Source organism: Pleurodeles waltl, chromosome 11, assembly GCF_031143425.1.
Source record: "Pleurodeles waltl isolate 20211129_DDA chromosome 11, aPleWal1.hap1.20221129, whole genome shotgun sequence".
In the NCBI taxonomy this organism is placed as follows: domain Eukaryota; kingdom Metazoa; phylum Chordata; class Amphibia; order Caudata; family Salamandridae; genus Pleurodeles; species Pleurodeles waltl.
In genome coordinates this window covers 86,956,848-86,983,842 of record NC_090450.1, presented here as the reverse complement: position 1 = coordinate 86,983,842, position 26,995 = coordinate 86,956,848, and the positions used below count along the sequence as shown (strand labels likewise).

At 41.2% G+C, this 26,995-nt stretch overlaps 1 protein-coding gene across 1 annotated transcript in view; it reads right to left on the bottom strand.

The window, feature by feature from the left end:
• Positions 1 to 26,995, bottom strand: part of PPP1R2 (protein phosphatase 1 regulatory inhibitor subunit 2) — a 108,727-nt gene that overhangs the window by 20,332 nt on the left and 61,400 nt on the right. The window contains exons 2-4 of the mRNA XM_069213159.1: positions 15,202 to 15,305; positions 12,597 to 12,686; positions 6,933 to 7,027 (exon numbers count right to left, since the gene is read on the bottom strand). Of these exons, the coding sequence (XP_069069260.1) occupies positions 6,933 to 7,027; positions 12,597 to 12,686; positions 15,202 to 15,305 (289 nt within the window). The remainder of the gene's footprint in view (positions 1 to 6,932; positions 7,028 to 12,596; positions 12,687 to 15,201; positions 15,306 to 26,995) is intronic.

Sequence of the window (26,995 nt, the reverse complement as noted above, 5' to 3'; positions counted from 1 at the left end):
AGTGCCAATTGCTATGTCAAAACCCCTTCAGTTCACCTCTATGCTTCTATATCCTTCACACAATAATTCAATCTTGGCAAAAATAGTCAGAGAACCTGACTTATCTCACAAATGACCACATCTACAACAATAAGACCTTAAATTCTGCATAACAAATGCTGACTGTGCCCCCCAGGCACACACTTGTGAAATAAAACGAATAGTAAATAAATTAACTTTAACATTATCCATCACTGAAACATGGTTCATCCCAACATCTTCTACTTTGACATCCTAGTCCAAGGCAGCTTCTAACCACCACAATTTGCCATTCCTGTAAAATGACACTGGCTTAGCTATTATTCTCGAATTCTGCTGGAAGTGTACCCAGGCCAAGTGATGCTTTTATTCATCTTTAAACGTCCCCTTAACCATTTAACATGCACATGACAAAACTAGCAACTTTCACAACATGTACCATACTCTTGCTCTCAGAACACTTAAATGATATTTTCATCTCAATGTATATTTATTACACAAGTGATATCCTCTTAGGACATTTTAGGATCCCATGGGCTAAAACAATAAAAACTGAAATATAAGCAGCAAGAAAAAGGCCCTTCGAAAGGACCTGCACAACTTTCCCCAACTCAACACACAACACTCAATCTGATTTTTATTCCTCATAACAATCAATCTTCAGGCGCCCACCGAAGTAAAAAAGATCATGAAGCAAGCCAATGTAGAACTGCAAAAGGTCTGCCAAATGTAACATACAAAGCAAATAAAATCATTAAAATGCCAATTCAGACATCAATAGGTGAACTTTCTCTTTAAGAACAATCTCTGCAGCTTTCCTTTTCAGAAAAAGTGAATATATTAGCAACTCATACAATAAAGTCACTCTTGGCATCACCTTTAATTCTCTCAGAAATCAACAAGAGAAAAACCTCTTCTTCATACTATCTAAAGACCTAAACATCAACAAATGACATATTAGAAAATACAAAAAGAATACAGAGAAAAAAGAAAAATCAAGAAGCCTTATCGATCATGAAAAAAGACCCCCAAAAAGGTGTTTTAATTCACTTCAAAGCAAAATTGGTTAACATCCCTAAATGGTAATCTTTTCAACTGCTAAATGCACCATCCTTACTACCGAGAATATGTCCAAAACATTCTCCTTTTAAGGTCGAGCCTACCAGTTACGTAGTTGACTGATTGCAAATGACAGTGGTAGATTATCCAGAACACACAGGGGCTTGGATCCTGTCCACTGCTTAGCGTTCCTGTCACTCAGATTGCTTCTAATATATGCCACAACTTATCAATCTTTTATTTGTCCCTTCTAAGGAGTATAACCTCCTCACAATCAGTTGATTGGCTGGCTTCTGTGCTTCCACTGACTACTTGTTAAGCATAATTTTTTTCTCCTTTTGGTTAAGCACTCCATGAGAGTGCATGCGTTTTTCAGCTGTCTCCTTCTGTGCACCTCTCTCCCCTGCAATCTGTCTTGCTCAGTGCGACCAAAGTGTTTCTACCTGCTCCCATTCATGTGGTGCTCACTCTTGTGTCCTATCCCCATTGATTTCCCACCTGTGTGCTTCTCACCACACCTGCCCCTGTTCTGCATCTCTCCCGGACCTTCATTTTGCTCCCCCCCTCCCCACATGCCCTCCTTCTCGGTCACTGCTTCTACTCCGCACCTGGGTGCCGAGTTACTCTACAGGCACCCTCCAATGCTGCTACCGCACCCTCCCCCCCCATTGGCCATCAAAAAAGCTTTTGAACAATTTATTTTTATTTGCTAATCCAGCTTCGATTGGCAAAAAAGAGTGGCCATATTATTTTGCAGGTGATGCATGTGTGATGTGTGCATCTACAAAATGAAGAGGTCGGCCGCATCATAGGCCCCCTCCCCCTTTTAGGTATCCATGGTGCAGAGTATCCGGATGCTCTACAGCATGGGTAAAAACCATACACAAAGCCAATAGGTCCCAATGTGCAGACCTATTGGCTTTGTTAACGCTTGTTAGATTAACCAATACCTGTGAATATGATAACATTCTGCCCTACTCCTGTAGCTCAGAATCAAACAAAGCCTTTAAAAGAAGGCGTTCAACCATCTCTAAACTAGGTCTAATTGAGGCACCAGTATTTAAAGAAACTTAAAAAAAAAAATAAAAAAAAAAAAAAAAAACTCTCCCCACTTGAGATTCAGAACCAACACATGCCTGGCTACACAATCTGTGAAAAAAAGAACAATATTTATTTTACGCAGCATTCTGAGCTCATTTACAGCTTGGTTCAAACAAGTATGCTGCACAACTCTTCAAATACTGAAGGCGCACGAACATATTGTGGATGGTGGCAACTCTTGCCTCAAAGTTCTAGCCATTGATTGGCTGTCTTTAATTAGACTGACCATGATACAAATCCTGACATTTCCTTTCGACATGGTGTGGAAGTAGATGTATATAACCCGAGATAATTGTGTTCCACTGCAGAAAGCAATTTATTTAGTAGGATTTTTTCTGGTCGAATTCTCTTGCCACATGTGCAGGGTCCCTCAGGATTCAGAAGTGCCCCGCGGGTCTATCCTCTTACCTTTCTGTAATCCGCAACATGAAGACATTATGACAGATGTTTTCAGATGGTGGATTGACTGGTCACCATTATGCTAAAACATGCAGCCATCCATCTACTTTAGAGTGGTTGGTGGTGGAAGGCAGTCACCCAGCTCTACCACAGTTAAATACTTCACACATGAAAAACCTTACATAAAAAGTTGAAATACAGGATAAACTTCTTTCACTTGACTGTCCACTGTAAAAAATGAATTTCTCCAACTCGCCTTAAAGGATTATTTGCCACTTAATCAAATATGGATGTAAAGTTTTTTCTTTTCTTTGAACATCTCACCAACACTGGTTTATTACATTAAGTCACTACGTATTACTATTTACCAAGATCCAACAATGATGACAAATACTAGTAGGAACACCAAAATACTCTTCCTGCGTCATCTTAAGAAATGTAAATATACCGTACCACCATCAGATATTACATCTGTGGTTCAGTCCCTGTGGTCCAGTCCCATCACATTGATGGTGGCAAGAAAATCCTTGCAGGAGTTACCACCAGGCAACTGCACCCGACAGCTGTACTCCATTCATTTATTTGATACGATGTTAAAGGAAATCTGATCTATTTCCCCATTGTGAAAGAACGTTAATGGCGGACTATGACAGCAGAACAAATGCCATAGTATCTTGTACTAGATACAAAGCCATTCACTTTACACTACCCCCTAGAAAGCAAGGTGAAGCCTGAAGGTCAAGGTGACCTCAGACACACGCATTCTGCAGAATATAGTGTCTTTTCTGTAGGGCCTGGTTCTCTTCAAATGGGTGCAGAGGACATCATCTTCCAAACCAGGTAGCCAATGGGTCAGATAAACATGCAAGAAATCTACTAATATGATGATTGCTGTAACGTGCTCATCAGCTGCCTTGTTATATTTTAAGTTGGTGGGTATTTGCATAACATACAGTTGTATTATATGTGTAGTTTATGTAGTAGATACACAAGTCGGGTCTTTATGGGTTTGAAAGTATTGCTTGCATTGCATACAGTGAGGTGGTGGTGTTGTCAATTTGTAATTATGGGTACTGGGATTTGCTCAAATGCCACACTGCTTGATGATCACTGGTGAAAGGGTCTCAACAAGTAAGCATTGGGCTTTCTCTCTGCAGCGAGACAAGTTGTGGCACCTCTTCAAATGTTACATGACTCCAGAAAGACTGTTAAAAGCCACATTCCTTTAGAGCAAATTAAATAGGTTTCTTTCCACAGGTTTTTATCTACAGATTGCATGCTATCTCAAAACATCTCCACCTACTATAGTCCCTTAAAATCTTCCATGAAAACTGACACTGATTTAAACTTTAACATTATTCTCTCCCTTATTTTGAATGCACCTGTCGTCACCTACTACCTTCTGCATGCCCTTCGGTATTTAGACCGATCTAATTCGCATGCGTCTGACTGAATCTTTTTTTTTTTTTATTTTTTTTTTAAACCGTATCCCTGCAACGTAATAGCTTATTATTGGTTTCCTCTTCTCACCCATTGGCATTCTCTATCACCCATCTCTCAAATGCCACTTAACTTTTAATCACCTTAATCTCCCACCAAATCTCCCACTGCTCAGTCCCTGCCATCTCCTCTCAAACCCTCACTCACACATCCTGCTTCATCTTGAAGACCCACCCATCATACTGCAATTTACTTTCCTTCTCACAAGTTCCACTCAAGTCTTTCACCTCTCTGCCATTTAACTCTCTCGTCTCAATATCACCTTACTCTCAATATCTCCAACTCCCCCAAAACTATAACAATCTCTCCCAACCAAATAATCCCCCTATCACTATAAATCCTCCTTGCTAAATATCGACTTACATCTACCAATCTCTTATCCCTAGTCCCACTCAATGATCATCTCGTCAACTGCTCTATCACAATCCCTCCCATACCCTTATTAGCCAACTTCAGACCTCACTCTCAAAGTTCTCTCTCTCTCTCTCTCTCTCTCTCTCAATTACTTACTCTTCCAATCTCCCCTGCAAAATCCCTCTCCACATGTGTAACTTTCCCTCCTAACATTTCAATTCTCAGCCTCTCCTTGCTCTCTTAATGCCAACCTTCAGCTTCCCACTCACTTGCCCTCATTCCTTCCACAGTTTCTACCCCTCTCCTTCCCTTCCCACCTTTCAATCCTAATCTCTGGCTCAAGTACCTTCTCTCTCAAGGTCTCCATCTTAATGCATCACTCATTTCTGAATTTCACCCCCTCAATATATCTTGCTCCACATCATTTTCTTTGTCAAAGTAAGCACCCCATCTCTTTAAGTCCATCAACCTCTGTCCGGCCTCCTCTCCCAAAACACCTCTGCATCTGCCTATCGAATGTTTTCCTCTTGGAATCCTTTGTTACTATGTCAGTGCCACTTTGGCCAGCGCAGTCCCTGCTTTCAAGTCTTCTTACTCAATACCCTCTCAAATAACCCCCCCGCTCGCCTGCAAGTACATCTCTCTTCTAATGCACCACTTTTTCAATTCAACCTTCTCTCAACATCAGCTTTTTCCCCAATCTCTCCCAGTCTTCAATCACTACTTGTCTGTACTGCTCTGGCTCAATGTTTCCCTCCCTTTATATTTGCCTCCGAATTACCACTCTTTCTCGCAGTCCCTATCTCAGGACCTTTAAATCTCAAGACCATCCTTAAACCACAGCTTCCAAACAATTAATCTGTTCAGATCAGAATGTCCCTTCTTGGTAACAAAGAGCTGTGATAGCAGCATAGTGTGGTTAAAATAATCACTAGTGAGACTTGACATTTTTAGTTGAGTTACTTAAGTTTAGATCTGGCCCACCTGTTTAAACTTCCACGTCTTTGCAGTTGCCCTGAAACTTGTACTGACAACCTCAGTGTGTGTTAAGTGTGGTTGAGTGTATAGGGCATGCATGGGTTGTGAATGAGCCCAAGTAAGAGGCCAGTGGAATCCTTTTTGAATACCTCTGTCCTAGCCTAGCACAAGATGGAGGTTGAGGAATGTGCTCCCAAAAAGTGGGACAGTATAGCTTACATTGCTGAAACCTGAGGCAGGAGAGACAGACAAGTGAAGAGAATTAACACAGGACACCTTTATATTTTATATGAAGCCTTTTGATTAGCAAGGAGCTGCTGATTAGTCTTCCTCAGCACTCCTGTGTGGTGGATGATCAGGGTGAGTGGCTGGACTGCAGACTCTGATGTTAAAACTGAGGAAGTCTCTAGGTGAGGATTGCTCTTCTGTAATTTTCTAATTACTCCTTTGGTTGGGCTTCTGACAACTGGGAGCTGAAACCTCACATCTTTGCCCCTCAGTTGTGGGTGCTCCAGGATGGAGACAGTGCTAGTGCTACCTGCTATGTGCATCCTTACTCTACACACATGCTGTGTGTGGAGAACAGCCTGGAAAGTACATTTGAAAGAACTACCTCAAACAGACTGTACAGTTTTATTCTGTGGATTCACATCAGTCTGGAAGTTGTGTATCAAAATGGAACACAAACTACCCCACTTTGGTCCAGTTCCAAGTCTATACAACAGGAAGAGAGTGTTCTGCATAGGACTCAGGAGTGCAACCATGGCTGGTGTCTGCCTGACTGCCAGTTTCCCAGAGGTGAAGGAACATTCCCTGAAATATGGATTTCCTGTTACAGCAGCTGTGTAACTGCCCTAAAGTGCCTAGAGCTTAGCCTGCCTTGCAGGAGTAAAGACTTCCAAGAAAATGCACGGTCCTGCACGCCCCTTATGTTTGTGTTACACCCAGAAAGAAGCAGACCAGAAAGGACACTGGTGACTGTGCCCCTCCTAAGAAACTCTCATTCTTGTTGGGAGCCATGATCACATGGTTACTGAAGGCCCATCTGAGCTGCCATTGTAGGACCACTGAAGGCACAGTCTGTGGAACAGTCTAGCAAGGATATAACATACCTACGGTCAGGATCCTTCCGGACTGGCAATCACCTAGCTACTGAAAAAACAATCACAACCCTCACAGCTTAAGTCCAGTAGCCCCTTTTGCATGGCCATATGAACGAGGTACGACAACCTCCTTCCTTCCAAACCTCTTTTTAAAATCGCTAAAGAGCTGACACTGCCTCCAGCAAACCTCCCTCATTACCATGACCAGTGGCAGTTTCCAAGGAGTCTAGGCCCAAAGCCTGTCAGTTTTTTGCTAAGCTAAATTCAGTCATAAAAAGATTAACTTCGAGAACCATACATTCCTACAAAAAAATGTATCCATTGCTTGGACACAAACAAATTATAGAGTAGAGATGAGAATAAAAAATAAAAAATAAATAATAATAAAAAAAAAAGATTTGAAACAAAAGCAACCCATACCTCTTTCTTCTGGTGTTAATTCTTCTTCCTCTTCTTCACTGCTCTCGTCATCTTGAGCTAGGAATTTGGGGTCTGTCCCTTCTGCAGCAGCTAACCTGCAAATTAAACGGTGTGTTTTAAAATATGCAGCTATATTACATTGAAAGTGAAAAATTAAAAGCAAGTGGATTATGTTTCCAGGTTTCTGCTGTACTGGACAGTTACATCTTATCAATCATTATCATCAGTTTACCTTTTGATTGAACATTTTTTTCCCTTTTACTGGGAGATAAAGATCCAACAACTATAAGAAAAAAGCCTGCGCTCTCATTAAAGGATAACCATGTCTCAACAGTACACTGAATGCACTTAATTAATGTAACTGTGTCTAAGTAAGGTAAAACTATTGCTAAAGATTAAACAGACACTTCACCACCCACTTTTACTCACAAAAACTGAGTTATCATCTCAATGCACAATTTGTGATAAGGAAGTCAGACACAACAGCCTTTGCCCTAGGTAAAATGCACTTTTCCATATCCTTGAGACCGATCGTTTTTTCACCCACCAAATACACATCTTTAAACCACTCAATTGCTTATAGGGTAAAACAACTAATCATAGAAAATGAACATTTATGAATGCATACTTTGATATTCCATTTATAAAACAATCAATATACAAACAAATATCTGACCTTCGTAGTCATGCCCAGGTTTCTATAGAGACAGTCATTAAATATAACATTCCCAAGCAAATGCATTTTCCTTGCGTTCTGCAGTTTCAAAACCCCACTTGTGGTTTTAGATTAATCATTTTAGAATCCACAGTGTCACATACCATAAAAGTTGCTAACAGATTTCTTTAGATTCTCTACCCAGAAAGGACCTATAAACTCTCTCCCTTACCCATCAGTAGATAATCCAGGAATACCCATTTTTGCAATCCCGATTTGATGGTTACCAATCATGTTGCTCACGTACTACAGGATGTACACAACCACTTTTTCTTTAGAAACATATAATCAACAAAGTCAGAAATAAACATTTAATAAAAAAAATAAAACAGAAAAACACTTCTTGCTATGCCACTGGGATAAATTTGCATAATATCACAAAAAAGTGTTCACTTTATTGTGAACTATTAGCAGATTTCCTCTACTCAAAAAATGCACTCCTTTAATAGTACAAGATCTCTACCCTCTCTTAACGAGCGTACATCTTTCAAAAACTTCTGCTGTTTATAACTCCTAAACCTCCCCAAATTTTCACAATCTTGTTTGAAACTGCCTTCCACCTGCATTACCACTTGACTAATGCCGGACACTATTATGAAACAACTTGCTAAACAGAGAAGGCCCTCTGCTGTTAACATACTGCAGGACATAGAAATGAGTTACACCCACATTAAAAGGCATTATTGCTATAAATCTGACAACAAAGCACATACACTGTTGCGAGGTCACAGAGAATACTACTAAATAATTAGTAGCTTCAGAAAATGGAATCGTAGTGGGATTTAGAGAAGCTAGCTGCACCAAAAAGCCATTAAATTATGCACACAAATCCAGCAACAATAACATATCCACATAAATGTCTTCAGTTATGTCATGCACTAATAGTAGATTTTCAGGGATTGAGGAGTTTCTTAACCCCCTTCGGAAGGCAGGGTGATCACCAAAAGAATAGTAAATAAATATCACAGTTGAAACACTAAACATCTGCACACTCGAAAATTACAAAGCAGCACTAACAGTGGGGAGGATGAAGTAGGGCCTATGAAAGAGCAAGAAATAAAGGATATAGGCTTATACAATTTACATATCTACAGTGTTGCATACTACACAAAATAAAGACTGTGGTACATGGCTGGAGGAAGAGCCCCGCATGTGACAGAGGTGAGATACAGAAGGGTAAGGGTACCCTGATGCAACCAATTCATACCAGTCCAATTATACAACTGCAAAGGTGAATACAATGGATTTCAATGTAACGAGGTAAGGACTATGATAATTAATGTATCAAAGTGATGAATGTGCCAAATAAGGCGCAAAATTAAGCAAAGGCAAAAGTAAACACCTTTCAATCACAATTCATTTGGAGATAAAAATTAGCTAGCTAATCTAAAAATTGGACCTTCTGTAATCTTTTAAATAGGGTTCGTGTTGACGCACACCTAATAAGGACAGACTGCTTGTTGCCAGTTCTGGTGCTTACATGGAAGAGACACATGAAGAGGACAAAGTGCAGATAATAGAAGGATAGCAACGTAACAGATTCAGCTAGGCTATGAAGAGACTCCACAAAACAAATAGGGCTCTCAAAAGAATTAAAACATTTAAACACAAGACAAAGATAGTTGGACTTGAATGGTTTAAAGAGGTTTGGAGAAGGATCAAACGTAAAGTGAGGGTTAAGAGCGGAGAAAGAGAAAGGTAGGTTAGGTGGACAAAAACTACCAAAAGTTGAAGCAAAAATATATAATGAAGCAGGAAATATTAGCACTACAAAATGCTCGGGAAAAAACTGAGGGAATGGTAAATTAAAATAGTACTAAGCAAGGTAAAAGAGAGGGCAGAATTTGAGGTACTGTTAGGAGCCAATTATGTCTACACCTCTGGCCATGACTTCTTTTGACACAGAGATGGACTGCTACCTATTTTCTCTAAACCAGGGTCCAGAATGGGGACTAGAGACAAGGGCGGAGCCAGGAGCAACCTGGGAAACCCCAAGAGCCACTGGAAGGCAAGAAGGAAGTCACTGGCAGGGATTTACTGTGCAGACGCAGAGGGCTAATTACTTCTTACCAATAAGAGGATTAAGTTTGTTAAAAACTGATACTACCACCTTCCACCTACCTATATTCCCTTTCAGTATATTTGCTCATACAATTTTCACGCTTTGAAATTCCTTCAATGACTGCCATACCAACTCTTATTCTTGTATGCCCAACTTACACACCTTAATATTTGGGGATTGAGGCCCATAACATTTTGACTCTGATTTTGCAGTCTCTCTCACTGCATAATGTGGATGTCCAGTCATTTAAATAGTGTTATGTGCATGCTCACGAGTAATTAAACGGAGGCAAAGGGAGACGAAGTCACGTGCCCACGACTTACATAAAATGGTCAAGTGGAGAAGGTTAGACAGCAAGAGATCTTGTGGACCCTCAGTTGGCAACTTAAGGACTGGAGTATAATTTGGTTTTATTTGCAGTAACACTCTGAAATCAAATGAGTGATTAAAGGTAAATTTAACAGTATTTCCACAAGACTGCTACAAAACCTAAAGTAACGATGAGAGCAATTGTACAATTAGAAAAATGATATATGATGAAATTTTTTAACAATAATTCTAGCATAATGAAATTGTTGGCATTTGTAGAGCACAACTGTGATCGGAACTGTCCCACAGCTCTTATTTGCTATAATTTGAGTGTTTATTGCAAGGCTCCCAACTGGACATGCAGATTTCTGAACAATCTCAGCAATGATATAACTAGATATTTATAGAATTTTACACTCCTGCAACAGTACTCATCTTAGGAGTCCTGTGGGTGCTTAAACATCTCGGCTTGTGAGATTTTTTGTCAACATAACCACTTCAGTAAATGGGAATGTTCTTGAGTGCTAGGTCCTTTCTGGGGTAACAACATTTTTAAAGCTTTTAAAGATGTTGATAAATGGGTCCCCCTTGGAGATTTTAAACACATTTAAGACGTGCTAGATCGAGTTCTTAGTTGCTGACAAGAAGCTACACAACACTGCCCACAGATTCCAGAACTGCCACCCACAGAAATGTGAGGAAAATGTGTTTTTTTAAGTCAAAGTTTCAGGTTTGGAAGTTATCTGTAGTAAAACAATCTGGTGAAAGCAGGCAAGTCACCCCATCCTAGATTCCACAAGGTGTCTACCTATCAAAAATATACAGGTTTCCAAGCTTTGCCTTGGTGCCAACTGAGCTAGGGCTCCAAATCCACACCTAGGCACTTTTGCAAGAATAGTGCCAGTTTTCAGTGGAAAAATCTGATGTATCCATGCTGTGTTTTGGGCTGTTTCCTGTCATCGGTACTAGCCCTACCCACACAAGTGAGAAACCATTTCTTATCACGAGACTTAGGGAAACACAGAATAGTCCAACAGGTGTTATTACCGATTGTATTTCTCTGCATTTTTTGCCTTCCAAATGTAAGAAAGTGTGTAAGAAAGAAGACATCTTGAGAAATACCCTCTAATTCACATGCTAGTATGGGTACCCACAAATTTTGAGATGTGCAAATAACCACTGCTACTAAACTCCATATCTTGTGCCTATTTCAGAAATACATAGGTTTCCTTCATACCCATTTTTCGCTCTTTATATTTTACCATATGAATTGCTAGATACCCCGTACACTATGAAAAAACATTGGAAGGTGCAGCTCAGTTAAAGGCTCTGTGAGCTTTGAGTTCTTGGAAAACCTACAAATTCTATGTAACCACCACAAACCAGAAGCCTCTAGCAGATGTAATTGTATATTGAGTTTGTAAACTGGCCATCATGACAAGAAGTTACAAATGAAACCGCTGTCACAAATGGATATTTTTTCATAATATTTTTTAACTTTTATTTTTTCACCATTCCCTAACCCTTCCCCCACAAAATAAATAAATAAATAAATACATTATATTTTGGCTAATTTCTCAACAAACTCTGAATACCTTTAGATTTCCTAGGATGTTGGGAAAGAAAAAAAAAAGACAAACATGTGGGATGGATAGCCTCTGTGGAAAAACCATTACAGAGGCCTAAGCACAAACTATCCCAAGAGCTAGAACTTAAGAGGTACAGCGCTACCTTAATTCCAAAAAAAATAGCTGTGGTCACATCTGTGATATCTGCTCAACCTATGCTTATTTTGATCTGTGAATGTCTGTCCACAACATTCTGGATAGTACAACTGTCATAACATTGATGCCCTTTAAATTAACTTAACACAATGGTATGCTGTTATCTCCACTTGGCTCTATTATGCACATAGCTAGTACCGAGGTTAGATTAGCAAATCTAAAAAGATGAAGGAACTGTTGGTGAGTATAGTGGTGAACCGAGGTTGTGACACTATGCATTTTAAGAATAAGAGACAATTTACATGTGAAAATGACAAACCCTTCAAGTGTGAACAACAAGATTATTGTTGCTAGGGCTTAGAAGCAAACAATCTACAGTGGACCCCTCCCTGTACGACTTGAAATGTAACTGATGAAAAGGATAAGTGAGCCATTTACAACACACAGTAAAGAGTTTAGTACGTTTTTGTAATCGTTGTGGACTGTAAGTAATGAGCGTGTGCACAAGACTTAAACCCCAGTAGCAAGGTACTCCAAAATACTTACATAAATACAAGAGTATACATTAAGTAAATGGTTTGCAATATTTGTCATTCTGGGCAGGAGTATAGCCAGATTTTCAGGGTCTTAACGCTACAAATGTGCATCCAAGTAATCCATTTGAGATGTCAATTCAATAGTCAGTGCTTATCAGAGTTTGACACCTGTGAATTGAGCAACATTCAATTTTACAATAAAATCCCAAGTCAGCAGACAAAAAGTTTGTTAGGGTACATCAAAGGAAACACAAAAAAGGCCTTATTCTTTTACTGTATTTCCAAATAATGAATAGAAAAAAAACTATTATAACGTACCTTTCGGCTAGGACATCTGGGGTCAAGGTTTCATTTGATCCCGAATCACTCAAAGCGCCCTCATCTTCATCATCATCATCCCCCATCATTCTAAAATGACAACCAAATACAAATACATATTTAAGTCCTGTGCATTAGAAGAAAGAAAATCCTAGTTAAGTCTTGCAGACTGATTTACTAAACACAAAACAGAAAGCTGCTGGGGCCAGCAATGTAGCATAACCCAGACCGAGCAACAGCTAGATACAAGCATCTTTTCTGGTTGCAAGATTATGTATCATATTTTGCAAATAAATAGTCCAAGCATGTCGTACACTGTAGTGGACTAGTAACTTTCATAACTAAAAGAACCCGTATGTTTTAAATGGTCAACAATGACTGCTTTGTCAACATAACGATGGGTAGGTGGAATTAACTGGCCAAGTTCGACAATCGTAAAGGCTCCTTCAGACAAACTCCTAACAGAAAAACCGATTTACTGCCATGGATCAACAAGACCTACACCGTCTAATTATGCAGCGTCTTTACGCACGAAGATAATCCCTACAAATGATTTACATTTGCCACATCAGACAGAGAAAAAAGTTTAAAAATAATAATCAGGTGACTGAATTTGCAATGAGTTCACACTAAATGAATATATCAACTGAATGACAGGTGAGGGGGCGCTTCCTACTGCGTCGTGTTTCATGCTAGCTCCAAAGCTAGATTATCATACATTACCAGCCTACTCTGAGCGGAGAAGCAGTCAAGCAGTACCTTTGCATAAATCAACATTCAAGTGTGTGGAGCGTATCCCAGGATTAGAGTTAAATCAAAAAGCATAATGCCCCCCAAAATAGCCAATGTTCTTGACTGCTGTAAAGTCCTACATTTAACTGGGGTTTAAGCACTGTGTTCTCGGACTAGCATAATTCTCATTCATGTCCAATGTCTTTGTCTTTTTGGCATAGTTGCAAATTCATGTCAGCAGAGGCAAACCACTGCACTTTTATTACTGGACTAGGGAACGAGGAAAGGATGAACAGTATGCTCAACATAGGGAGTATCAGATGTTACCAAGCACTCTCTCACAACGTGGTATGTTACAATGCAATGTATCTGTACAATGTGCTGTTTTACCGACTTGTAATTTACCACACAAAAGTGGTGGTGATCTCTGTATATTTAAAGGAACAGTTCTCTATGTCCTCTAGTTTATTGGTGGCACTTTTCAGTAGCCTCTATACTGCTGCACATCTCTCCACTGTTGTGCACTGAGCAGTCATGAGCATTTTCCGTCGATTCTCCTTTTCCAAGATATGCTGTCCATCAGTTTGCAGGTCTGCTGTTTTGGCCCCTTAGTCTGAGCGCAGTTTCGCGAGGCCTTTGGTGAGGTCCTGCTGCAGCTCATCCTCAAGCTCCGTTTTGAAGGTGAGGAGCCTGTCCAGAAGATCCGATTTAGAGAGTGCCATGGTGGTGACGGAAGCAATACTGTCCTAGATTGTTATTGTAGGCTTGTTCAGATATGCGAAGAGCGCCTCGAGAAGGTTTCTTCTTAGGAGACATGGAGATGTTTCCTTTCCTTGCCCTGTCCCTTTGAGACTTATATGTATGGAAGTTGATATATGGAGCTAAACCGCCAGCATACTCTTTCCCACCCCCCCTTCGGGGTGCAATATGATTGGGAAACTGTATGGGGCTTAGGTTTGTGTGGCCACCCCTTAGCAGGATAGTTCCTCCTTTGGTTCTCCAGCATGTCTCTTCCGAGCTGCAGAATGTACCTTCGTCTGCACCACTTGTGTCACCTATGGAGGGCCACTTGTGCCTACTGTGAGGTCTTGCCCTTTAACATATATATGGACTTAACATATATCCGTGTGCTGTGGCGTCTGAGGGCCTGTCTGGGGAGTCTGCGACCCATTCCCTAGGGCCAGACCCGATCACCTACTGAGCAGGCCTATCAGGTGTGTGTTCCCTTCTGCCCCCTGACGAGTTAGCATTGTGCAGGAGGAGGGACTTGGTCGGTCAGCCGTCTGCTCCAACCATGCTGCTCTCTATCCTCTAGGTGCAGGTTCAGCGACCCGCCCCCTCGTTCTGAGCAGGGCCTCGTTCTGCCCTTCAATGGCCTGTGCACTACTGAACGCATGAGATCGATGGCTCCAACCACCACCCCACTGAAGGTGTTGCACTCTCCGCAGTAACCTGGGCCATCTTTTGTGGACTCAGAGGTTCTCCCTGTGCCCCATATTGCCAAAGGATTGTTCCTCGGCTTAACTTCAGGCCCGCAGTCTCTGCCCGATGCTGCACTGCTCGACTTTGCCACATGTCCCGGTGGTCCAACCATCAGTACCCCACTTCTTTTGTCCTGGGCCTATGGTACTGGTCCTCAATGTTACTTTCTAGTGTGTGCAGCATTTTCTGCTGAATGGAACACAGTAATCGGTGCAAAAACGTTTAGCCTGCGGGAGCGATGGCAGTGACGTCTCACCGCTCCCATAACTTGGCCTTGCTTCCTTTAACAAAAGTCTTTTAGATTTTGACTTCAATTTGAGCAAAACAATTATATGATTAATTATTGGTCAATTTAGGAATATATGATAATTATATATTTTTTAAAAACTACCTGTGGTATGGTGTGCTGGGTTCATCTATCTTCATTAGCCCATAGTCTTTATCTGATGGATGGTATGTTGCAAGAATGTTCATTTCATCCCATTTTTGGGATTTCTTACTGAAGCAAAAGAAAGAAACAAAGTCAATGTTAGCACTCAGAAAATCCACCCATCAATGATGTTTTTGAACAAGTCCGAACAGGAATACAAAATATTGAAAACAGGTAAATAGGTGTAAACCAATGTAGGATTAAACTGCACAATGCAATGAAATGATCCAAACTCACACCGGGGTTGGGTTATCGGGTGCTTTCTAAAAGGGAAGCAAATTAACAAACTTCAGCTGGCCACTATGGCAGTTTTCCCGACACTCCACAAGCAGCTTCTGGAGCAACATTTCGGCATGGAAAACAAACAAATGATACCATTCATAATAACACTTATAACTTCTCAAATTACATTATTTGTCACATCACAGTGCATGGTAGAGTGGTGAATTATAGTCAGTGTTGTGTGGTTACAGAGCTGAAAATAGTGTGTAACAAGTCCCGCTACTTATAATAATTTGAATATGGTAGATAAACTCTAAATGAAAGTTATAACTAACTTTAAACATTCTAAAATTTCTGTAGTTTACAGTTAGTTATAGTTAGGAAAAGCTTTAACCTTTGTTTTTTTTCATTGCATTCCTTTTTTTTCTTCTTTTTTTAATATAAAAGTGTTTCAAAGCCTACAGTCCAGTGTCGAGAGTGGGGTGTTCTTATATGGAGTGTCACACAGTGCATGGGAGAAGAGTGTTGTAAAGTCAACTGTTATAAACTGGAGCATTGTAGATTGGAATTGAGAGGAGCAAAGCAGAATGTAGTAGTCTAGCTTACAGTGTAGTAAAGTATTAAACAGTGGCATGGCGTCTCAGTGGAAGCAAGTATCGTAGACTGGAGCAGCGAGTTGTACAGTGGAATGGAATGTCGAATAGTAGAGTAGGGTGTCATACTGTCAAAGTGGACTAGAGTATTTTAGAGTGAAGTAGAGTTCACATGGTGGAGTATTGTCAAGTGGAGTGTTGTAGAACACAGTGCAGTAGAGTGTCGCAGAGGGGAGTGCTGTATCATAGTGGAGTACCGTATCATAGAAAGACTGAGTGGCGTATTGAGTGTCATTGTGTTGTACATTGGTGTAGAGTGGCTGGGCTGAGTGGAGTAGTGTGTCAAGTGGCATAGAGTATAGTACAGTGGAGCTGTATACAGAGGAGTAGTGTCAGGCAGAGGAGCGGCATAGAGCGGAGTATAGTACAGTTCCCTAAACTGGGATGAAGTGTAGTAGAGTGAAGTACATTGGAGTGGGGGGAGAGTACAGTGGAGTAAAGTGTCAGAGTAGAGTGTCAGACTACAGTGGCGTAGCATACAGTCAACTTAAGGGACAAATTGCAGTACCATATTGTACAGTAGAGTGTAGTGGGGGTCATACAGTACTAGAAAGTGGTGTAGGCTACAGTAGAGTGGCATATAGTCTAGATGCTTTTTGTAGAGTTGGATGGTGTACAGTACAGTGTGGTACAGTGGATTGGCATACAAGGTTACACAGTACAATGACTGAGTGGCGTAGAGTGGAGTCGTGTGGAGTACTGTGTCAGAGTGGAGTAATGCGGAGTGCAGTGGCATACAAAAAGCTGTGTAATGTGTTGTATACAGGACTAGAGTATTGTAGAGCAGAGTGGTGTAGTGCTGTACAGTGGAATACAGTATAGTACAGTGGTGTGAAGGGGTATATACAAGAGTAAATTGACAGGGTGGAATACAGTGGAGTCGAGTGTTGCAGAGTGCAGCTGCACAGAGTAGAGCAGAGTGTGAAACAGTGGAGCGGTGTAGAGTAGACCGTTGTATAGCAGTGTAGTGCAAGGTATTTCTATAAAAATTAAGATTACTTTTTTTTTCCCTAACGGACAATTATCAAGTTCTCCGTATAGCAGTTTGTGAAGCTCACTGCTAGGTCACTTTTCCATTTTGTTGCACAGGTGTACATAAGGAAGATGGCTTTTATTTGGCGTGTTGGGCACAGTTTTATTTTGTGACCCAGAGAGCATGCATGTGTGTTTATGGGTTTCCATTAGCAAGTAACCATAAATGGTCTTTCAGGCGTTCATGTAGTAAATCTGAAACTATACATATGCAGTCTAATTTATTTTTTGGGCATCCCTACTACTTTCAGTAGTATTGTGCTACAGGATATTACTAAGTTAAAAAACTTCATAATTTAACAATCACTTACTCTACTTACCAGAAGTACCCCACAGAATCATCTATGTCCCCTCTAATATGTAATACTGCTGGTTTTAAAAACAATCCAACAGACATTTTTGTGCTATGCAAAATTCAATGTTTATGGAAAATGCATTGGATTGAAGCCTTTTTAGGGACACCTCCATTTTATCTGTGCACACCCTTGCCCAAACGCCGCAAAACTTTCAGTTCTCCCACAATGAAACTGGAATGGCAGGTCTGTTAAGTTTCATGCACATTCATACAACGGGTGCGAAGTTCTAAGGGGCCAAAACTTCAGAAAACTCCCTATCATTGGTCAGCCTAACTATAACTACATAGTGAGTACTGCCACTTAGAGATATTTCACTGAAAAAACCACAAAGGTTACAGGGACATTATAGTTCGGTTCTGAATTTACTTGCACAAAACCAGATTAATTCAGCAGTTATAGTTAAGAGTTATTATTTAGTAACTATAAATCGCAGCCTAAAGTAACTATAACTTGTGAACCCGCCATGCACAGTTTTTCCTTCAATAATTGTCTTCAATAATTTAACTTCTAAAGTTTTACGGATATTTTTTATTAACGTTATAAAAGTTGTCATGAGTGGTGTAATATCTGGGGTAATTAGCAGTGCATGGCGAGTGCGCAAGACCAGACCGTGATCAAGGTCATGTAGACCAAAATGCATCGGGAGTACTGGCAATCGATTTCATCTTTTTGTAATAAATTAGTTTGTTGCCACTGGAGAGTGCGTCTTCACTTGTTCCTCTTGCAGAAGATACTTTGGAGATGTATATCAAGCTAGTTCTAGTTAGGACCTAATTTCCATAGGTAGAGAGTTTTTTGTTATGCCAATAACCTTTGCCCCAATTGACGAATCTTCACCAAATTTTCAAAACGTATACTTCGGTGGGTTCTGCTGCTGTCTTGATAGTTTATAGGTGATCCGTCAAGTGGAGCTGAGAAAAAAACAGGGGGGGCAGGGCAAAACACATTTTCCCCATGCATTTTCCCTGTGGGGTTTTGAACAACTACAGCCTGAACCCATTGGGCAGAACTAAACCAAAATTGGCAGAAAGCTAGCTCTTGGTCCAGAAACAGTGTTTTGTGTGATTTGGTGTAAATCTGTTCAGTAGTTTGAGGTATTGGAGTTTAAAAAAATATGGATATCTAGGGACAGGGATCCTCTGCGGATCCAACTATCCCCGTTCTGATATCTGCAGCTGTCTCTACATTCTATGCTTGGAATACACTTCCGCTGTCAGGGTAAAGATGTCCCTGTACTCCATCTTGTGCCAAGCTGCATCAAGGTCCTCCAAAATGAAACCTAAGCGTCCTACAACTCAGGCAACATACAGAGACTTAGTAAAAAGACCACCACTGCCTCTCTCTAACGTTTTCTGTAATCTGGGCATTTACTTAGGTTCAAAGCTCTCCCTGGAAAGCCACAGTTCGACAGTGAAGCAGATTCTTGCTTTATGGCACAGACTCCTGAAGAAAATTCTGCCCTAGATTACCTCTGATTAGTGCAGCTCTGTTTTTGCCCACGTATGGTATGTAGTAGTGCATTCACTATGGCAAGTTAAGTAATATTGCCCTTGCAGAAAAGCTTTTAAGAAGGCTCTTATCAGTACAGAATACTGCAGTATGTGTGATCACTGCCACCAGTCGGGACCACATTTCTGCCATTCTGGCCTGCTTGTACCAGTTTCCCCATGACAAAGAATGTCCTATTTAGGTCACTGTGCAACCCATGGCTCTATTCCCACTTTCTGACCTTCAAATTCCAGTTACACGTGCCACAATTGTCTTTGAGCTCCGCTGCAAGTACCTGTTAAGACATTCCAAGGGTTAAAATGTTCTCCTTCAGCAAAATAGCCTTCTCTGCGACCGCAGTGAGTGAATGGATCAGACTACCATTACATTTTCATTGGCTCTCTTTCTACATGATTTTTAAGACATTGAATAACGCTACTTCATTAGCTTAATGAACTTGTTTCCGGTTGTTATCTGGTTATTTCTGTTGTTGTGTTATCTTTTACAGTACCTAGAAACGGCAGTGTATGGGGGCTATTTAAATAATTATACCATATACACCACACAATCTATACCAACTGCATTTAAGTCAAACACCGTCTACTTAAGCAATTTATTTATCTAATTGCTGTGATCACTGTTTGTGTGCATTGTTTCAACCACTTTCTAAGAATATTGCCAATAAACTTGCACTGCTATAACAGGTCACTGAAAGCAAGCAACTACACTGCACTTTCACAGGCACAAGGGTAAAGCAAACACAACCTTACACTCCAGCGCACAAAGAATCAGTCAGCCCTACATTTCAAATCACACTAATGATGTTTCGCACAGACACAGCAATGGGATTTGAAGTGTCTCGTGGTTTAACTATTGTTACTAAATATAAACTGAAATTAATTGAGGTCAGTAATTTACTGTGAGCGCTCCCCTTTGGCGACTCCATCTTTGGCCCTCACAAGGGAACACGGGCTCCTGCACACTCGGCCATTGTTCCACACTTGGAAAGACATCAGGGACAGATTCTATAAATAGGCAAATGCCTGTAATAAAATAATGCCAATCACAGGAATACAAAGAGATTAAGATTCACTTACAAAGTGATAATTATTTTTTCCTCCTACATGCAAATGATGATGAAAAAAAACAGTAAGAAAACATGGCCAGTCAACAGCCCCAGGGAGCTCATAACAACCACAAATACAAAATGCTTGATTGACTCAGCCACAACGCAATTCCCCGTTTTATCCAATTGATAAAATTATCACCCTGTAACACCGATAATGCAAGACATCAGGTGCCTTTAGGGAGGGCAGAAGACGAACTTCTGCTCACGCCATAGCCGGTTCCTCATACTACGCTTAAAGAATATTACTGCACTGCGTAATACCTTGACTACTGCCACTTATTTCAATCACCGTAACATTAAAAACATTTAGTATGCGCCTCAAATCTATAATTTGGTTAATTTTCCTTTCTAATCTGAGCATTATTTTGTTGGGTTATGTGGTGGAATGTTTGACATGTAACGGTGTCTAAGCAACAGGACGGAATGCAGGGAGTGGAAAGATTGTGAGCAGTGACAGTTGCTGCTGGAGCTGCCAGGGTTGGTACAGTCTTACTTACTGAAAATAAACCTTTGGAAGAGAAAACCTGGATGGCGTCTTTTTCAGTGGCGACGAGGATGGGATACCAAGGGTAGCCAACCCTGGCAGAGTGTCAACCGTGCTGGGAAGAAGCAGATTTGGGGCGCATCATGCCAAAAAGAAATTGTGACCTGGAAACCAAGAAGTGTGGAGTGTACCGTGGAAAAAAACCTAGGAAAAACTGGACGAGTCTGGGAAGGGCTGAACATCTAAATGTAAAGCAGAAAACAAGGAGGAGCGTACTTAAGAATCCAGTCCTACAGGCTGAGGCACCGTGTAGTGAAATCCGTAGGGTGTTTTGGTACTTTCTGTATGAGTGAACGCTAAGACAGATAAGAACTGTGCGAACTATTTGTACAATATAAGTTTTACAAAAGTATTTCGGGAACGGCGTGGGATGCGCGGCGGCGTATTCAAACCTACCACGAGGAACAACCGTTACGAATCCTCCTATCGCAGAGGGGCTTGTGCAGGGAAGCTGTTACTGCACGGGTTGCTCCACCGCGCATCGGAGGATCACCGCGAGGTACAGCCGTTGGGAAACCTCCCGCTGCAAGGGGGCTCGTGCAGAGAAGCTGTCACCGCGCGGGCTGCTCCACCGCGCGCATCGGGGGACAAGCGACGGAGGATGACGTTGCTGTAACTACGGCAACCAAAGTGGAGACGCTCCGCGTTGCCGAGACAAGGGCAACCGCCTCTGGATAGACGTACGCTGTCAATAACATTGACCGGTTTGCACGGTCATAAATTTGTTTTGTTCCATTGCTATTAACACAATGCAGTCAATCGCGCCTCCTCCCACGTTCTTGTCTGTACCTGGTGAACCGAATATGCCGTGGGAAGATTGGCAAGAAGCCTTCGAGACCTACTTGGAGGCTTTGGGTGGTGCTATTTTTACTGCTAAGCGAAAATTAGCTTTATTAAAACATAATCTGGGAGTGGAAGGCAGGAAAGTACTGAAAACCTTACCATGTGACAACTTTGCTGTAAATGGGGAAGGCTCTGATGAGGAGACAGAGGAGGAGGATGTATATACCAGGGCCATGATAGCACTGGAAAATCATTTTAGTAAGAAAGGGAGTATTGTGGTAGAACGTCACAAATTTTTCTCTAGAGCACAAGCACCCAGTGAATCGATTGACCAATTTGTAAGTGCTTTAGGAACATTGGCGAATACGTGCAAGTTTAGGGATTTGCACGAAGAAATAATAAGGGACCAGCTAATAAACCGCACTAAAAGTTTAAAGATTCAAGAAAAACTCTAAAGCATGAAGGATCTGTCTTTGGAGGAAGCGATTGTCATTGCACGGCGCATTGAAGATACTTCAAGATATATTAAGGAATTAGGAAAAAATGATGATGAGCAAGTGACAATGCAAGAGGTTGATAGAGTTAAGAACAGTAATTGTGACAGGAAAGTTGAAGGGACAAGGAGATGCTATAGATGTGGTAGTATGAGACACATGGCCTTTTCTGGGAATTGTCCGGCGGCAAGTGTCAAATGTTTTAATTGTAACAAGGTGGGTCATTTTTCAAAAATGTGTAACCAGAAGAAGAGTACAGTAAAAAAGAAAAGTATATATTGTCTACAGAACGATTGTAATGAAGGGGACAAAACGTCTTCAGATGAAGATGTTGACCGCACACAGGTGTTCATGTTAGGCGAAGCCGTTCCAGAAGAAGATTTGCTTGAAGATTATATTATGTTGTTAGATAATGATCGCTACAGACCAACTAAGTGTGACGTGAGTTTAAATGGTATACACAACAGCATGTGGGCAGATTCATGTTCCCTATACACGCTCATAGATAAGGATGCATGGGGTAAACTGGGCAAGGTGGAATTGACTGCTTCCAAAATTGCTCTGGTAGGGTATGGGGGTAGCAAGATACCGGTTATGGGGTGTTTCCATGGGATGGTAAGTTTTAAACAGAGGGAAGTCAAGTGTTGTGTGTATGTGGTGGAAACTGGAAAGTGTTTGCTGGGGTGGAAAGAGCAAAGGGCGTTGGGTATTATATTGAACCCTAATACTAAGGAACAAATGTTGACTGTGTTACGTGATGAATCTAAAGCAAAGAGGTGGGAAGTAGAATTTCCAAGGTTGTTTGGAGGAAATCTAGGTTGTCTGGAGAAGTTTCAACATAGGATCATCTTAAAGGAAGGTGCTGTACCCAAAGTACATAAAGTGAGAGGGGTACCATTGGTGTTAAGAGATGCGCTTAAAGTTGAATTGGCAAGATTGCTGCAGTTGGGAGTGATAGAGGAGATAGAATCGTCAGAATGGTTGAGTCCGGTGGTGTTGGCTCGGAAACCCAACGGTAAGATTAGAATGTGTGTGGATTTGAGGGATTTAAACAAGGAGATATGGGTTGATAGACATCCTATCCCCAACATAAATGAGTTGTTGACCAGCATTCAAGGTGGTAAGGTGTTTTCCACACTGGATTTATCTGATGCGTATCATCAAATTGTACTGCATCCTGAGTCAAGGCATCTCACCTCTTTTATTACACCTGAAGGGGCATTTGGATTTGTGTGAATGCCGTTTGGGTTGGCATCTGCTTCGGCAGTGTTCCAGAGGGTGATGCAGAGTTTATTGGGAGCGATGTGGGCAGAGAATGTGGAGGAACATAACGATGTGTTAAGAAGGGTATGTTCGATCCTGGAGGAAGCGGGCCCGACGGTTGAGATGAATAAGTGCAAGTTTGAGTGCAGTACAGTAGAATACCTGGGTCATACAGTGTCTGGTGATGGGATTAAGCCGAGACTTGGACTAATGGAAGCTATTGAAAAGGCACCTAACCGTGTGGATAAAGATCAGTTGAGATCATTTTTGGTCTTGGCTGAATATTATGCAAAATTTGTAAAGAATTTTGCTGATATTGCCCAACCTTTAAGAGCGTTGATGAAGAAAAACCAAACGTTTGAGGGGTCTGAGAAATGGCAACAAGCATTTGGTACATTAAAGTGCAACATCATCGAGGCTGTCGAATTGAAACCATTTGTAACGAAAAATCGTACAATTATTTCCACAGATGCGAGTATGTAAGGCTTGGGTGCAGTATTGATGCAAGTGAGTAAAGGGAGAGAGCATGTGATTGCGTTTGCATCAAGAACGCTTAAAGGTGCAGAAAGCACATATTCTGCAATTTAAAAAGAAGCTCTTGCATGTTGGTGGGGGGTTCAACATTTCAGGAATTATGTTTGGGGTAGAAGGTTTGTATTACGAACCGACCATAAACCCTTGGTGGACATCTTTACAACAAAGGGTGCAAATCGCGCGTCTCCTCGAATAGCTAAATGGCTCTACAGACTGCAAGAGTATGATTTTGTAATTGAATATGTGCCGGGGATAGCAAATGTGAATGCTGACTGTCTATCTAGATTACCAATTGAAGGATTCGTGGGTGAGGAAGATGAAGAATGGTTGGTGGCGGACATACAAGCTATGGAAACAAAAGCGCTAGAAAAGAGTGTATGGAAGAGGGAGATGGAAGAGGATGTGCAATTGAAATTGTTAAAGGATAATTTAAACAAACATTGGCGGGAGTTTAGAGAAGATGTGTCAATTGTGTTGTCAGATTTCAAGAATGTGTGGCCAGAATTATCGGAACAGAATGGTGTTTTGAGAAGAGGTGACAGAGTAATAGTACCGCGCAATTTGAGAAAGAATGTATTGGGGATTTTGTATGAGGGTCATGGTGGAATGTCAGGTATGAAGAGGAAAGCTAGAGAGGATTTTTGGTGGCCAGGCATGGATCGTGATGTTGAGAGATTTGTTAGAAATTGCATGTGTTGTGCGTGCAGCGATAAAACACACGTTGGTAGGAGCACTCCTGTGGTCCCTATACTGTTTCCTCGTGAGCCACGGCAGAAGGTGGGCATGGATGTGTGCGGTCCATTTGAATTGGATGGATGTGGTAAAACCTATGCCATCGTGATGATGGATTACTATTCTAAATGGCCAGAGGTCAGTTTTGTGCGTGAGATCAAGTCTGGCGTGGTCATTGAATTTTCTGAAGATGTGTGGAGGCGAGAAGGTTATCCCGAGGGGCTGGTGACTGATAATGGTCCGCAATTTACGTCTAATGAATTTAAGAACTAGTTGGAGAACTGTGGGGTTAAGCATATCAAAACTGCTGTTGCACATCCCAGGGAAAATGGACTAGTGGAAAGATTTAACAGGGTGTTGGGAGAGAACATTCAGTTGGCTGTGCAAAATGGGTTGAGTTGGAAGAAGGAAATCAAGGATATGTTATGGAACTACCGCACCACTCCGCATTCTCTTACCATGGAAACTCCGTTTAAGTTATTGAAAGGGAGGAAACCGTGTACTAAGGCCGTGCCAGGGTGGATGGGCAAGGCTGGTAGAAAGAGAGTGAATGAGAGGAGATTGAGGATTCGTGTTGCTGAAGGTCAAGGGAGGTATGATGGCAGAGAAATGGGTGGTATCGCGGAACGAAATCTGGCGGTTGGTGATTGGGTAAGAACAAAGAATTGGGAGAAGTCGAAAAAAAGGCTTATCCAGGTGGTCCGTACCCAAGCACATAACGAAAGTGAGTAAATCTAGTGTGGTTGTGGATGATGGAAGAAAATGGAATGTGGGTAGTGTGGTGAAATGTAATGAGTTGGAAATGAGAAAGTGGAAGAATGTTGCATGCGAGCAGGGTGAAGAGGGGAGGAAAACGGTGTTGGAGGAAAAGAAAAAAAGAATGGTCAAGAGACCAGATTATTTGAGGGGCTACATTGCATAGGCAGTGTAGGCAACACATATATTATTGCTGAAGTTTTGACATTTATGTCCATGCAGGATATTTTGTTTTGGGAAATCATATTTAGTGTACATAGTTATTGTATCTTATTTGTTATTAAGTTTATTTTGTTAAAGGAGGGAGATATGTTGGGTTATGTGGTGGAATGTTTGACATGTAACGGTGTCTAAGCAACAGGACGGAATTCAGGGAGTGGAAAGATTGTGAGCAGTGACAATTGCTGCTGGAGCTGCCAGGGTTGGTACAGTCTTACTTACTGAAAATAAACCTTTGGAAGAGAAAACCTGGATGGCGTCTTTTTCATATTTAAGTTCAAAAGTAAGCACTACGTTTTCAATATGGAGTTAATCAAGTGCTCGATAAAACAAAAGTTACTACAGATCCTGGTAATGTAGCTTACTCATTTTTTTTATTTGTTTATTTTTTAAGTTTCACGATTTCAGTAAGTCGCAGGAAGCTTCATAGAGGGAAAGTGGAGTAAAAGTATCCTTTCTGAACATGGTCATTAATACTCTCTGGCCTCAGGTCAACCACTGGAATCTAAGCAGTAGCCCCTTGGGGGCAGTGATAAAGATGTTCGCCGAGGACTACAGCACAGCTAAGGGAATTTTTTTAAACATTTTCTTTTTTTTTTTTAGTGTGAGCAGCCACTGCTACTTACCTCATGTAAAAAGAAGATCACAATACGCTGGAAAAGTCTAAGTGGCAGCAACACTTCACCACAAAGAATTACATAGACTTTCAATATAAACCAATTTTCATAAACTTCTGTTATACTTAATGGCCCTGGACAAAATAGTATTTTAAGGCCCCCTAGTAACAATAACACAAGACTTTTCTAGTGACCATAGGCAGAGTGAGAAGGCAAAGTAATGGCCCGATTTATGGTGCCTACATAAATAACAAGAAGCAGAAAAGACAGATATGGTCTAATAGCCAATGTAAGGATTATCAAAGCAATGATTTTTACTCACAGATAACACAAGCTACACAATAAAGTTTCAACGAAAACTAAATTTCACGATAGAAACTCAATATTATGCAAAACTACATCTGATATTGGCTCGACAAGAGCAACTATAAGTTTAAAATACCACAAAACAACATCAAGCACCCAAGTTGAAGCATCCAGCCAGAACAAAAGTACCGTATTTTCCGGCGTAGAAGACGACTTTTTAACCCATGAAAATCTTCTAAAAAGTCGGGGGTCGTTTTATAATCTGGTATACGGCGTGCTGAAACTTCAGGGACAGGCGCCCTCTAGCTTAGCCACCGTGCGCTGCATCCCGGCCAGCCGCCCCCTCTCCCTGCTCTCATGCGTACTTGCATTGCGTACTACCGCTCGGATTGTCTTGGAGACAGGGAGGGCTGGGCAGGCAGGGAGGGAGAGCTGACCCACTCAATCCATGAAGATTTTGTATGCAGTGTGCACAGGAAATTCATCGCTTGCACTGATTGGCTGGTTGTTGTATACTGGGATTGGCGTTTCTGAGGGAAGGCAGTCTATATGGTGAGCAGATACATGTGGTGGTAAATACAGTACAGCACAGCACCAGTATCTGTACCAGTTCATACAGTACATTCA